General features: G+C 47.0%; 1 protein-coding gene across 2 annotated transcripts in view; it reads right to left on the bottom strand.

Moving 5' to 3' along the window:
- epha4b (eph receptor A4b) overlaps positions 1-15,811 on the bottom strand; it is a 523,058-nt gene that overhangs the window by 230,938 nt on the left and 276,309 nt on the right. For both annotated transcript variants that reach the window (XM_072474682.1, XM_072474681.1), the window contains exon 4: positions 4,497-4,652. In XM_072474682.1, coding sequence (XP_072330783.1) covers positions 4,497-4,652 — 156 coding nt within the window. The remainder of the gene's footprint in view (positions 1-4,496; positions 4,653-15,811) is intronic.

Raw genomic sequence — 15,811 nt, 5'->3', positions numbered from 1 at the left:
ACCGGCACCGGATAATACAGCAGCCGGCGTCGGAGCGGCGGGGCAGGATTCACATCGCCCCCCCCCCCCCCCCGGGGATTCACCGACCCGCCGGGGAGTCGGAGAATCCCGCCCCTGGTGTGTGCTGCTGAGCCAAAGTAACCAATAAAATCCAAAATTAATCCAGATTTGCCTCAAGTTTGCTGATCCAACTGATTTGACCTCTCTCTTTGTTCTTTCCTCCCTCACCATCGCAATCCCCTTCCCCCCCAATCCCCCACCTCTGCATTTGTTTAAAAGCTGTTACATCGCCCACTTTTTCCAGTTCTTGTGAAAGGTCATCGGCCTGAAACATTAACTCTTTTTCTCTCTCCATAGATGCTGCCTGACCTGCTGAGTATTTGCAGCCCGTTTTCCTTTATCATATTCTATTACATTCTACATTATTACTTTATGGTTGACACCCGCTTGCCATTTGGATGGGCTGGCAAACCATTCAGTTGAAGGGCAATTGGGAATGAGCAGCAAATGCTGGCCTTGACGGTTATGTCCGCATCCATGACAGAATTTTAAAAAAAATTTTAAACGTCCAGCCTCTGACATACCTTGAGCAATGCCAGTGGTGCAATAATAACACCATGTCATTAAAAAAACACCTTGTTTGGCACGTCTTGTTTGGCCTCTTCTGCACCTCACTTTATAGGCCAATTTACTCTCAGACGATTTTTTAAAGGCAAAGTGAAAGACGATCATTTAGAGGTCCTGATAAACTCACCCCATCAACACAAAATACCTTATTAAGCAGGCGTCAGAATGTCTGTACTCAACAGAAAATGGATTTGAAAGTCATTTGAGGGTGTGAATTCAAGCTTATGGTTTAAATGAGCAAACGCTATCAGATCATACAGTTTTTCTGAGACATTTAAAATTTCCCTTCCCCCATGAATATAAAGCACTCTGAATGAAAGAGGTATCAGAAATACCGTTGTACAGTCACTAAGCGATTAAGCTAAATGTATGAATTATACTTCTCCATTTATCAGCAGCTTGCCATCCTCTTGCTAATGGTATAATTAAATCGAGCTTTCGACGTGACGTCTCATTTACCTTTCGGCAGATTCTTTCAGTTTCTGACTGCCAGTATGGTTCGTGTTGGGTTTTGTTTTGAGGTAATAAAGTGACCTGCCTATGTGTCAACCACCTAACGGGGAATACGGCTTCTCTTTGCTAGATTGAGCCATACTGCAGTCACAGAGAGACTTCTATCTTTAGCTCAGTTGACAGAGGATGTTCTTCTCAAGCATTCACAGCAGCAACTCTGTGGAAGGGAAAATGCGGCTGGTTGTCATTTTCACAGGATGTGACTGAAGCAAGGCACAGCGCTATACGATTCTAAATTAAGGCGGCAAGTATCACTTTTATAATAAAAACAAGTACTGCCACACTCACCCAGCAGGAGCTCGGTGAGACATTTATTTGTGCACTTTCAAACGTAAGTTTTGGAACAAAATTTCTGCTGATTCTGTCGATCAGCCGCCACAGTTACATTGGAAACTTTGCTGACCAATACCCAGAAACTCCAATTGCTTTTTTGACATTAAGCAAATGAAGATTTCAATTGCCATTTATGGATAAAGTCAGTACAGCAGCACATTTTCCACTGATTAGTATCAGGTTTGCTCTCTCATGGCTAAGTCAATAAAGGCACTGTGCTGGGTGTATAAACCAGAAGATACATATTTAAGTTCTGGTCCACAAAGAGGTACCCACAATCTCAACTGAAGTGATGCTCCATGCTCTTAATGGCCAAACTAATAAAGAGGAGGCAGTCAACTCTGATTCTCAATCCTGATGGTAATTCATTCTCAGAATCTGGGTATTGCCATCAAGCTCAACATTTATTGTCCACCTTGAGAAGGTGGTGGTAAACCTCTTTCTTGTACTGCTGCAGTCGGTGTGGTGAAGACACTCCCACAGTACTGTTTCGGTACGGCGTTCCTGGATTTTGATTCTGAGATAATAAAGGAATGGTGATGTTAGGGTGACCAATTCTTGGCTAAGTTTTTATCTGGCCACATATCTGATCCAGGATGCAGAAAAACTCCCTCAGTGCAGCAATCTATTGGAGAGGCCAGTTAAGAGGATCAGTGCAGAAGACACACCTTATCACAAAATCAGCTGTTGTATTCAGCTAAGTTCCCATAACCTTTCAGGGTGTTGGTGATTGAGTGTTTGTGAATAAGTGGGCAGATGAATGAGTGAGTTAATGGACAGATGAATGGGCTAGTGAGTGAATGAATGATCGGGATGATGGTTAGATGGGTGAGGTGGATAGTCAGGTCGGGTACATAAGCGGGAAATGGGGGATGTAGTCGACTGGGCTTTGAGAGGGCGGTCAATTGGTCGAGGGTGGTGATGGACGGTGGGTGGGAGCTTTCTGTTGCGTAGTTAGCCAGATGTCTGACCAGGTTTTAAAATAACATTTCCGGGGTAACTATCAAAGTACACCATGAGAATATATAATAATATATTATTAATAGTTATAATATATAATAATAATCTCCATTAGTGTCACAAGTAGGCTTACATTAACAGTGCAATGAAGCTACTGTGAAAATCCCCCAGTCGCAACACTCCGGTGCCTGTTCGGGGCACTGAGGGAGAATTCAGAATGTCCAATTCACCTAGCAGCGCGTCTTTTGGGACTTGTGGGTGGAAACTGGAACGCCTGGTGGAAACCCATGCAGACACGGGAAGAACGTGCACATTCCGCACAGATAGTGACCCAAGCCAGGAATCAAACCCAGATCCCTGGTGCTGTGAAGCAACAGTGCTAACCATTGTGCTACCGTGCTGCCCCCATCTCAAGTGTCCAATTCTAGCTCAGAGTCGGAGACTTTGATACAGCGCCCTGGGCAGCAGGGAATCAGCCCATTGGATGTTTAGACTTCCTGGGTAATTCCCACGGATGTCTGTGCGTCAGTATTTCCACAATGTGCTGATGCATACCTTCTGTTGTACGTTCAGTAACTGATAATCCAGAGACCAGAAGATGTAGGTCACATATCTCATTATAGATACGGCTGAAGTATATTCGCTCATCATGGACCAGGGACAGAGCAGAGGCCAAAAGCAAGTTACTCCATTGCACTGGCTATTGGCAGGACTTTCTGCAAGCACTGTCAGCGAACCATGATGTTTTATCACAATGAATACATATGTTACTGTGCAACCAAAATTGTAACTTCACACAAGAACATTATCAATCTCCACCTTCATTTTTGAAATACACCATCTTGTTTGGAACATAACAATCAATCTTGATTGAATCTATCAAATCCATGCTTTCAATTACCAATTTGTCTATGCATAACAAATCCGAAACGTTAAGAAAATACGAACTGAAAAAAAGTGGAGGCAGTCCTCAACTTAACGATGTTCAATTTACGGTGAATGGCTCTTACCAACATTTATAAATTTGCACTCTGTTTCGGTTTTACAACGCTGGTTTCGAACTGATGACAATTTTGGGGTCACTGACCCCAAACCAGTCCCTGGAGGCTGAGAAACCTTCCTCCAATTTTCTGGTACAAATGTGGCTTTAAAGAGGTATGGGGGCAGAGACGAAGAGGATGATAAATGGAAAGGGAGCAGTGGAGTGGGAGAGGCAGTGCTATCTGTCTTGGTTTTGTGTGACTAGTTTAGACTTACACGTCCAGTGAGAGCATGAGAGCACAGTAAATATGCCAGCACCACACAAGGCTCATCTCCTGGTGTATCCATGTGGTTTAATCTCTTATAGTGACTTATTAGCTGAGAAATAGCTTCAGGCAAGAGACTTACCACCACCTGGGTCACCACACAGATGTACAAAAAAAACCTGAATGTTTGGACATTAACATGGGTTCATGAACCAGTCACCCATTTTTAACATTGTATCTATGCAAAATTGGTTCTGAAGTATGACGTTTCAACTTATGACATGTTTTGTCAGGAACCAATTGTGCCGTAAGTTCGGGAACAGCCTGCAACTGTAATTTGTGGAAAATACATTTAATAATCGATGTCTCTTCCAAAACAGTTTACAGGCTCGGGTTGATTGATGGAGGCAAATGTGCAAGGAACGCTGCAGGACTGCTCACTGCTAATAAGTTCCAGTTGTCTCCTCACTTGTGTAACAGATTGCTGAGGGTATTCTAAAGCAATTTTATGAGCTCTTGCGAAGACACGCCATATCAGATAGGTTTTTCAATGTCTCCCACACACACGTTTTAAAAAAGTTTTATTCTTTTCTCAGAGTTGCAAAGTCACTGCGCAGAATGATGAGGGCAAAGCCCTTAATCTATCTCCTGGCTTGCTCCAAAAAACAATTCAAATTCAAACTGAATCTAATTCATGGTCCCCACAAAAGAGACGTACAAGATCCACGCTGACAAGTACAGGCTTTACAACTTATCGCACGATTGATCCTCCACTTGATCTTCGCCAAAAGACTGAGAAGCTACAAGTTGACTTACTTGTACAGGGCATGGCCCTGGGGTCTGTCTCTGCTCTGAAGTAGCTTTTCTCACAGGTACACTGGGACGAGCCCTCTTGGTGTGAGTAACTATGGGGTGGACACTTCATGCAGTACGCATCCAACGAGGAGGCCTTGTAGAAACCAGTTCGACATGCTAGAGGCACAAAGCAGAAGAATCTGTTAGAGCAGGAGTACTTCAGTTTCACCACTGCAGCAAGCTTAACAGGAAACTAAACTCCATCCTACCCACTCAGATTGGTAGGTTGAAAATCCGTGTCTCCTCCAGGCCAGAATATTAGACCTTTCCTATTACTGAATGGTCTGTCTTGTGAACAGCAAGCAGCATTAATATTAATGGCAGAGAAAATTACAGCCAGCAAAATCCTGCCTCGCTGATGGGCAGTACTGCAGCAAATAATAATTGGAATAGCAGATGGAGAAAATATCAGCGGGATATTCCGGTCCCACTGACGGCGCACGAGTTTCCAGGCGACGAGGGGTGCAGCCAACCGGAAATCCCGTTGTCAACGGCGGGACCAGGAAATCCCACTGGCGGGCTGCCTCCGCCACCGAAAAACCTGTGGCGGGTTGGCCAGTAAATCCCACCCACAATGTGGGCTCTTGTCAGATGCTCTGAGAATTATATTTCTCCAGAAACAGGTTGAGCATAATGCCAGTGATGGTTTCCCACACCACCAACCAAATGTTTACACAACACCAAAATATTCCAAGCAACCAAAATGAAAGTATAAATTTTCAATTTATGCCCCAGGCTCCAGGTATTAAAGACGAGTCTTTGTATGAGAAAACTGTAGCAGGCATTTCCACCGTAAAATAACTAATTGTACGATTTATTAACTGAATACTGGGCGGAATTTTCCCATATTTTTTCAGTGTGTCAGGTTCTGACTGAAACCTGACGTATAGCTCTCCAGCTGCACAGCCAGGTTTGTAGACCAGATTTTGAGCATCTCTGAAAAAGGAACCAAGGGATGTGATTTACATCAATCACTGTGACAGGGCGAGGCCTGATATCCACAAAGATCAGGACGCCCTTTAAAAAAGGTGCCTCGCTTAGCACAGAAAATAAATCACCCCCCCGCACTCTTTCCCCCACCCCCACCACAAACATGGGGGACCCCCCTCCCCACAAGCATTGGGTGCTCCTCCCCCCACTATCACAATGATCAGCATCAGGGTTCTCATCACGCCAACCATCAAAATCAGCATTGGGGCTCTATCCCACCAGCCCACACCATGAACAGCATCGGGTCTGACCCCACACTCCACTCCACCACAAGCAACTACATAATAATAATAATCTTTATTGTCACAAGCTGGCTTACATTAACACTGCAATGAAGTTACTGTGATAAGCCCCTAGTCGCCACATTCCGGCACCTGAGGGAGAATTCAGAACGTCAAATTCACCGAACAGCACGTCTTTCGGGACATGTGGGAGGAAACCGGAGCACCCGGATGAAACCCACGCAGTCACATGGAGAACGTGCAGACTCCGCGTAGACTGGGACCCACATCGGAGGCCCCTCCCACCGCACAAAACTTAACCTGAACCCCGTACCAGAGGGTCCACCCCAGCATTGCCCCCGGCACGGGTTGACAGTGCCAAACTGGCAATGCCAGTATGCACCAGGCAGTGCCAGTAGGCAGTGCCAGGGCGCTTCCTGGGTATAACCTTCTCCTCCCCAGGACCTGTATTTTCCTTTGCACTCCAGTCCCCTCCCCCTGGGATCTCTTTGACTAATTCACATTTTTCAGAAACCTATTGTAAGTCTTGCAAACAGGGTATAAATATTAAGTGAGGGGGTGGGATCATGTGGAGGGAAGGGGGCTCGGTAAGTATATAAAAATATATTCAAGTATATTCAAGTGAGGTTCCCGCCTTTTCTGTGAGCGAAGCTCGTTACATCACCGGTGCAGGGCATGGAAAATCGGAAACCGTGTTCTTGCCGGCAAGAATCGTTGTTTTCCAATTGTCACGGGTTTTTCCACCAGCATTGCCATTCCCGCTATTGGCTAACAAGGACTAGAAATCGCCCTCACTGGACAGAATTTTCCCAAATTCTGACTGAGTGCAGGATTCAGACTGAAAACCGGTCTCTCCAGATGCACAACTGAGTTTTCACTTCAGATTTTCTGGAACTTAGTGCGTAGGAAATCTGGGACGTGGTTTACGCCGTGACTCTGGGGGCCGGGGCCTGGTAGAGCTGGCAAGGCCTGCACCACAGAGATCAGGATGCCATCTTTAAAAGGCGCCTTGATCTCAAACTTACATGTAAGGACCCCCCTCCCCAGTGGTGATCGGGATCCCCCAACAGGTATTGGGGCTCTACCTCTCCCCCTTGCGGACATTGGAGTTCTCCCCCTTCTCCTCCCCACCCCCCCATAGGCATCAGGGCTCTTCCCTCTCCACCTCCCCACTTGCAAGCATCAGGGCCCACCCCTATTTCCTCCCCCCACTCTCTTCACAGGCATCAGGGTTCTCACCTTTCCACCCCCTCGTTGGAAACAGGGCTATCCCCTCTCCTTCCTCAACAGCCCACCCCCACCCCCTCCCCCAACCACACACAAGGAGAATCCCCCAGTGGAGGAGGGTTACCCCCTACCAGAGCAGCCTTGGCACTGTCCATTCATATGCTTCCTTTGCACTTGCATGGGCACTGCCAGGGTGCTAGGGGGCACTGAGCAGCATTGTCCCTCAAGGTCAGGGGCCTTCAGGCACCTCCATGCCTCCGGCATGGAAACCAATAGTGATTTGCACTGACATGACATCACGCCATCGGCGGGGATGGAGGGGGGGTGGAGGTGATGAAGGACAAATCATGGGTGGATGCTCTGGCGTAAAGCCCTTTAATTACATTCAAATTCATTTAAATTGATGGAAATCTGGTTCACGCCTGATCACGTCACTGGTGTGAGGCAGATAAGAGCTCAATCTGAGATCCTGCCAGCGCAAATCCCATTTTGGACCGTTTGCGAAATTTAGCAGCCACTACAGGTTTTGCGCCCGGGGTTAACGAGGCCATGAGGTCACGCCCACCGTGTTTTATTTATCTGTGAGTTTATGCGGCAAATGTTATTTTTAGCTGTTCAAGGCTGACACAAGTCAGATAGAAAATGGTGACAGAAAACAGTGATGGAATTATTTGAGCAATCTGACTGCTTAGGTGAGTTCAATTCTGCTGGTTCCTCATTCCTTGTTGGTATTTTTGAAAAGAAATTCTGATGCATTCGCACTGAGTTGATCTGATGTTTGATAACCAAACAGATAATTCGTCATTCAGTTAATCAGAAATTTTCACTTTCAGAATGTATGTCACTGAAGTATGAAGTTCGACACTATTAAGGTGTGACACTACAAAAGGAAGCTAACACAAGACTTTTAGTGACACAGAGGCACTTGGAATCATCACAGTTGAGAGCTTCTTTTCATTTTTAAGCATATAATTTTTCTAGAATGACTGGTTTCTGGGAAATAAAGGGTCAATTTTACAACCAGACAGAAAGTAACATTCATCTGTTATTGAACTGAACCTGAGGTAACTCTCCAATCATTGTGACTCTACTCAGCTGAGCAAAAAAAGTGAGAATTCAGCCTTGGGGTACGAGCATGTTCTTCATTAAGGCTTCACCATTTGTCAAACTTCTGAGACTGGTTACTCTCGTTCCCAAACGAGTCGCAGATTATAAATATGACCCCAGGGTACTGGCAGCACAAAATGTTAGTTAAGCCTTAGAAGCAAAATTGCGATTTCCAGGTGACGGTTAGTTACCCTGATCTTGATGTAAGGGATGCTGTTGTATTACACTGCTCGCTGAGCTTGGCTGGTTAGTGATCCAACACTCGGTGTGCACTATAGGCTGAATCTTCAGGTTCCGCTAACATTGGGAATGGGGCTCGAAAATGCGAGGTCGGCAGACAACCTCTCAACCCTCCTCCCGGTGTTGACTATTTTGGATGACATGGGTTCAGGGTCATGGCAAAACCACCCATTTCCATGAGGGGGGCAGGAAACGAAGGGCCTTGTTAAGCTGGGAATAAAGAGGTTGACTGAGATTTTCCGGTCAGCGTCCAGTTTCCAGACATGATTGAGGGCAGATCAACAACCTGGAAGCGGGCACTAAGTGGCAGGCGAGGGTGCCAGCACTCTAGGTAGGCTGATAGGGCCTTACTCCCTGCCTGGGTGGGGGTGTAGGCAACGGTAGTCCTGTTGAAGGACATACCGCTGCACCCACCACCACCACCACCCCCCTCATCAAACCACCCACCCCTCTCCATAGAAAAAATGATGGTCTGTAACTTTCTTTTATTTTTTTAAATTAAAGTTTTTAAAAAGTGGCTGAGAGGGTGCAATCTAGTTGAGGTGCTGTCACAGTTGTTTATACTTCAGCCAAGTGCTCCTCTGAAGCTGGAATGCCTCTGATTGGCCACCCAGCTTTAACAGCCCACTTCCCAACCTTAATTCTAATAATAATAATCTTTATTGTCACAAGTAGGCTTACATTTGTAATGAAGTTACTGTGAAAAGCCCCTAGTCGCCACATTCCAGCGCCTGTTCGGGTACACAGAGGGGGAATTCAGGATGTTCAAATTACCGAACAGCACGTCTTTCAGGACTAGTGGGTGGAAACCGGAGCACCCGGAGGAAACCCACGCAGACATGGGGAGGACGTGCAGACTCCGCACAGACAGTAACCCAGCCGGGAATCGAACCTGGGACCCTGGCGCTGTGAAGCCACAGTGCTGACCACTGTGCTACCGTGCTGCCCTTGGACAGTGAACCTGTCTCTCGCCAATCAAGGGGATGCCCCAGTCAAAATCCCAGGTCAGTGACTGTTTCCCCTAGGGGCTAGATCGGGACCATGAAACATGGATCCTATTTCCCATTCCTGAAGCAAAAAATCACCCCGACATGTCTGGCAGTTCCATCCTTGGGACGAAATCCAGTTATTGTAAATTATCAAACAATGATTCAACACCAGTTAGAAGAATTGTTAGGGGGCAATACTGATGTTTTATATTACCTGAGAAATCCAATGAGAATCTCAATGACACTTGGTCAAAAATATTCAAAAAGAATATGAATTTGCTGAGTCATATATAGTTATTGGACTTCATTATTTTTCTTCATGAAACCATCCCTGGTGTATTTTAAGTTCCTTAATCAATTTGTGATCTTTGCAAACCATTTTGACGACAGCATATGCATTAACACAGTTTAACCTTTCACACAATGTAGCAGGTTTCAACAAATAAATTGGCCAAAGGCATATCAGCAGCTAATCGCACATGTTAAGTAAGTCAGGGCTGTAGCTAAGTCCACGCCACCATGTGCCATATCTGTCTGAATGCCGGATGCTAAACACAGGATAAGAGACAAAAGCAAAAGTGAGGGTGGGGAGGTAAAGAGAGAGGCGGGATAAGTGTAGGGAGAGGAGCGTGGAGAGGAGAGTGGTGAGGAAAAGAGAGGGGAATTGCTAAGGAAGTGAGCCATCCGCCAGCTCATTAACTAGCATTCTGCTTCCGGGCTGTACAATCCAACCAAAGCAGGGAAAGAGTGAAATATTTGGTTATAGCTCCTGAGGGTTGAAGAAGGAAAAATTAATCCGGCCATCTGGTACTGGTAACCTCGGCATCTCTACTATGATTAAGTATAGAGGGAAGGATTTGTCCCAGTTGCCATAACTGGAGAGCCTGCATTTATTGTCAATGCTCACTTGTGATGAACAGCCATTGAGCGTAGAACCAGTGGGGGAATCAGCACATGCAAACCAGACCTCAGTGAAAAGTGTTACAACCCCCACGGAGGTCACGGGGTATGGTCAATCTGGTTCCCCGTGACCTCTATGGAGTACGAACTTCCCTGGTAACGGGGTGGGTGGCCCCTTTGATGAGAGGAGCTGTGCAGTATAAAAACCCCAACCTGGATGGTCAGGGCGGGAGAACCCTTTGGGGAGTGCATAGTTTAATGTACATGTTAATAAACCTTTCTTTTTGTATTCTACCCTTCATTCCTTGTGGTCACTCTGTGCAGATTCTACACTGGCGACGAGGCTCGAGTGGAGCTGCCATCGCTACAAAGTGCTGCGAACTCGGCCCACTTCTCAGAGGCCTCAGGAGGCCACACTTCAGTTGGCAGAGATGCCACATATAGGAAAATTGGAGCAATTTGATGCAGGTACTGATGACTGGGACAGCAAGTTGAGGGATGCCATACTCAGTGATGAATGACAGTCACCCTGTTCACGGCCTGTGGAGGCACCCCATACAGTATAATTAAAAGCCTTACCAACCCCGATGCACCGATTGCGCGGTCTTTTACCACCTTAGTGGCTTTAGTCAGGGAACATTTTAACCCCAAGCCATTGATAATCGTCCACCATTTTCATTATCACACAAGGCACTCGGAGTTAGGGGGAATCCATCACCGTCTTTTTGGCTTGTTTATGGAAGCAGAAGGGGCCCAGAGATTTGTCAAACAGTCTCCCCAAACCGAGAAGATCTGGACCACAGATACGGGCCAACAACAGGCCGCCGACACCGGGCCGATAGACGACCGCAGGAAGACATAACCCTCGCAATCCTGCCAGGCACTACCGCCCTCCCCATGACCAGGCATATTATATAGATGAAGAAGATATCCACACCGGCAGTTGCACTGCACAGTAGCACCAAGGGTAGTGCTGATCCATGTTACACCGCAGGCGAAAAGGCATCCCATCCGGATGAAGTTGGATACTTGGACAGAATTTTCCATAGTCAGCTGCTGAACATTTGACCAGATCCGATCAGGCATCCATGTTTTGGCTCTACGGGACACAGCCGTCCGGCTGTCAACATATACGGGGGAGCTAGTGTCCATTGCAGGTACCTTGGTGGTCCCGGTCACATTCGGGCAGCAATTGGCCAGTCTACCGTTTGTCGTGGTGCGCAGTGGTGGACCACGCTTGCTGGGCTGCGATTAGCTGCAATTCCTCCACCTCGAGTGGCAGCGGGTTTGCCGCATGTATCCGCACGGACAAGAGGGCATCTTGGCAAAATATTCAGAAGTGTTCCAGGAGGGCCTGGGCACTATCAGAGGGCAGCGCCTACCTTTAGTGTCAACCCATCGGCGCAACCAAGCTATTTTCCTGCCTGGCCTGCCCTGTACGCCTAACGGCTGAAAATAGATGCAGAACTGGACTGATTGGAGGGCTTGTGCATAAACCGTCCGCAGTTCTCAGATTGAGCGGCCCAAGTCGTGCCTGTGATGAAGCTAACCTCCGCAGCATAGAACACACATTTTTCCCAGCGTAAGTGAACTGCGGCAGCCTCGAAGCATCGGAAAACCTCGCCCACATTCTGCAAATGTTCCTGGTTGGATGCCCCCATAATGAGCACGTCGTCCAGGTCGACTGCTAAGTGCGTCACCCCCATAGGATATTCTCCATTTCCCGCTGAAAAATTACACAAGCTGAGGAGACCCCGAGAGGCAAACAGGTGTATTCATACAGTCCCCGGTGTCTATTTGCTGTGACACATTTCCAGGACTTCATGTCCAAAACCAGCTGGAGCTACGCGTGGCTCGTGTCCAATTTTGTAAATGTCCGACCCCGCTGAGTCTCATGTACAGGTCCGCTATGCGTGGGACAGGATAACGATCCAAAGTCAGAATGGAGGACCCCTTCGGGGAGTGGAGTAGTTTAATGCACGTGTTAATAAACCTCTATTTTTGTATCCTACTCTTCGTTCCTTGTGGTCACTCTGTGAGGATTCCACAGAAAGTCAACGGCTTAAGCAATGGAGACAATATAAGAGTAAAAAATAAGTTCATTACTGATCAGGAATATGCTAAACACCATTATCATGAGACAACAGTAAACTCATTTATCATTCCACAGAAGATCTTTTTACCGCTCAAATCTCTGGCAAAAATTATTTTAGACTCAACCGCTCTGAAAGTATAAAAGTAAAATACTGCGGATGCTGGAAAAATGCAGCAGGTAAGGAGACACCTGTGGAGAGAGAAAGAACATTACATTTCGGGTCGTGACACTTCTGAAGAACCGATGAAAGATCATTTGGCCTAAAGCGTTCTCTTTTCTTTGTGTTTCTCTCTGAATCTATATCTAGCTACACAGGATTGAAAGTATGGAGAGAAAGGCATCAATTCAGATCAGCCACTGAGTTGCTTCCTTGCCAGTCGGGTAACGGCACACTTCTCTTAAAAAATCAGCTGCTAAAATGGTCAATGCAGTCCTGGGTAAAACTGTCTTGTGAATGTACACCAGTGATGCACAATTGCTGTCAAATATATTCAAATGTAATTAGATTCTGACTTACATCTAGACTCAGCAAGATGCCAGATCACTTTTTAATGCTTGGCACACTACACAGATTCTGAGACTACTTGTGTTGTGCAATCTGTGTCATATATAATCCCCAGTCTGCTTCTTCACATCACGCCTGGGTTTTCTTTTATACCATGCATAGGTTCATTTGTCCCTGTCAAGACCAACCAAAATTGGTTGATTTATATTTTTGAATTTCTATGTTGAAAGATGCATTGCTGTCAGGGCTTTTGTGTTTTTTCACAAAGTGCTGACAATACGGGAAAACTTCCACATCCACTTCTCCGACAGACTTAGATTTTGCTCAATTGCTTTCTTTTTCAGGGTGAGCAATGGAAGTGAAAGGGCAGCGCAGGGCAGCACCCAAATTGGAAAAAAGTAAAAACTAGTGAGGCAAATTGAGAAGTGCCGATGAGGTGACATATGTTAGCAAGTGCAATCGCTTCTCCTCACTCCTGATCATGTCTGAAATCCCCAAAGGATCTATCCTTCATCCCCAGTGTTTCCACATTGATCTGCTTGTCCTGGGTGGTTTCTGTAGGATAAGGGGTTAATTCTAACTGTGTGATATGTTAATGGGCATCATTACAGGAAGTGATGCAATGTCTCACGATCTTGTATCTTGTTGAACCTCATGGCAAGATGAAGACACAATAGGTTGTTTCTTAATGAAGTTAACATTTTCCTCACCTCAATAGGCTCTGTAAATACTCTGTTAGCACAATGAGACCAAGAATATTACTTGGTGGCAGCAAGTGAAAGAACAAATCTCTGCCATTACCGGGAACCTTCAAGCAAGTCGCAGGTCTCAACCAGCCAGAAACATGGCTGAATTAATGTTATAGATTTGCCAGACATCGTACCACATTGGGCCTCGTGGTCAGCAGTTCAGCAAACGATAAGTGACTATGCAGATGATACCTTAGTCAGGCAAGGGATTGATGAAGGAAAAGGCTATGGATGATGAAGTAATAAAAGGTCTTGATGTCTACTTCAATCTTCAAATCAATATCATTGACAAGCAGGCTAAATTTAATAAGCAGACCCAACAATAAGGGGAAAGTATTGATACATTTATCAACAATCTGTATAGACTTGCAGATAATTTTGAATATGACAGCTTAAATATGAACTAATCAGAGACAGAATTATCAGATTCTTGGATGAAGCATTGCCTGATCACTTGCAGTCAGTGGATGATCTAACATTAACAAAGACAAGTCAACTGAGCAAGCTGAAGTTAGGAATCAAAATCGGTCATTATTCCGGCTGACAGGGAGAACCATATCTAAAGAAACAAGTGAATCAGTGGAGCAGAGAGGTGGCCATAAAGAAAATGCAGGGGAGTCAGGAACAGCTTTCATCAACCACCCCAGCTAACTATTATCAGTCTGGTGGGAAAAAACACAGGTGCAAATATTGTCCCGCCAAAAGAAGCCAATTTTGCAGAAAGTAAGGTCACTTCTAGCCTGCGTCACAATATGAAGCGTTCCCAGAATAAGCAAAAAATGAAGCCTTCAAAAGTCGGCAAGATCCATGAAGGAGAGGATATCAATGACATTGAGATACCTCTGATTGGAGAGACTCAGGGACCAAGCAGAAGCTCATGGAGTGCTGATATCTCCACAGAGGAAACAAGATATGCCTTCAGTTAAACACCATGCAGCAGTTTGAGTTCATTCTAATGCTGAACTATGCTTGGCAAAATGTTCTCTTCAGCCATCATAAAAAACATCACACAGGCCAGGAGCTACAGAACTCAAGGTCATAGAACAACTGAATACAGCCCTTCAATATGCAGTTGGAAACACCTTTGAAACCTCATATGTGATTCTGAACCAGAGTTGCTTCCTCTTAAGAAGGAATGCCTGTGCCGACTTACCTGATTTGCAGAGTGGAGGACCTAGAAAGCTGAGGATATCAGCCAAATAACTCCAGAGATGAATTTCCACAACTGTTCACAGGACTAGGAAACCTGAAGACAGGATTGCACCATCACCCTTCACCCAGAAATGAAGCGAGTGGGTGGGATGCTCCGACCCCCCGCCAGGCCGGAGAATCCCGGGGGGCGGAGTGAATCCCGTCCCCCCTGCAGCCGAATTCTCCGGCGCGGGGGTTTTGGCGGGTCGGGAATCGCGCCGCATCGGTTGGCGGCCGCTGGAAGAGGCCCCCCGGCGATTCTCCGGCCCGCGATGGGCTGATCGGCCGCCCGTTTTAGACCGGTCCCGCCGCCGTAAATCAGGCCTAGTACTTACCGGTGGGACCTGGCTCTGCGGGCGGCCTCCGGGGTTCTCGGGGGGGCGCGGGAGATCAGGCCCCAGGGGGTGCCCCCACTGTTGCCTGGCCCGCGATTGGGGCCCACTGATCCGCGGGCGGGCCTGTGCCGTGGGGGCACTCTTTCCCTTCCCACCGGCTGCTGTGGACCACAGCCATGGCCGGTGCGGAGGCGAACCCCCCTGTGCATGCGCTGGGATGGCGCCAGCACACCCTGGCGCTCTCGCGCATGTGCCAACTCGCGCCGGCCGGCGGAGGCCCTTCGGCAGTGGTTGGCGCAGCGCCACGCCCCTTCTGCACCGGTTGGCGCGGCGCCAATCCCCGCCGGTGCCGGCCTAGCCCCTGAAGGTGCAGAGGATTCCGCACTTTCCGGGCGGCCCGACGCCAGAGTGGTTCATAGCACTCCTCCGCGCCAGGCCCGCCCGCCCCGCCGGGTCGGGGAGAATCAGCCACAGTGTGTCTGTTTACACCCATAAATGTTCCTCATAAAGAAAGAAATGGGCTCTCTGTTGAAGCAAAGGGGGTATTTCACCCATTGGTGCTCGGGAATGGTCCCAGTGCCAGAACACAACAAATCCACCACAATTTGTGTACATCTTACACAGCTGAACAAAGTAGTTGAACGCGAAGTTCATCTCCTGTCATCTGTGGATGAGAGCTCAGCAAAATTGGGAAAGAGTCCAATAT

This window comes from Scyliorhinus torazame, chromosome 14 (genome assembly GCF_047496885.1).
Source record: "Scyliorhinus torazame isolate Kashiwa2021f chromosome 14, sScyTor2.1, whole genome shotgun sequence".
Lineage (NCBI taxonomy): Eukaryota > Metazoa > Chordata > Chondrichthyes > Carcharhiniformes > Scyliorhinidae > Scyliorhinus > Scyliorhinus torazame.
The sequence above is the reverse complement of the archived record's forward strand: the minus strand, read 5'-3'. Positions and strand labels throughout refer to the sequence as shown.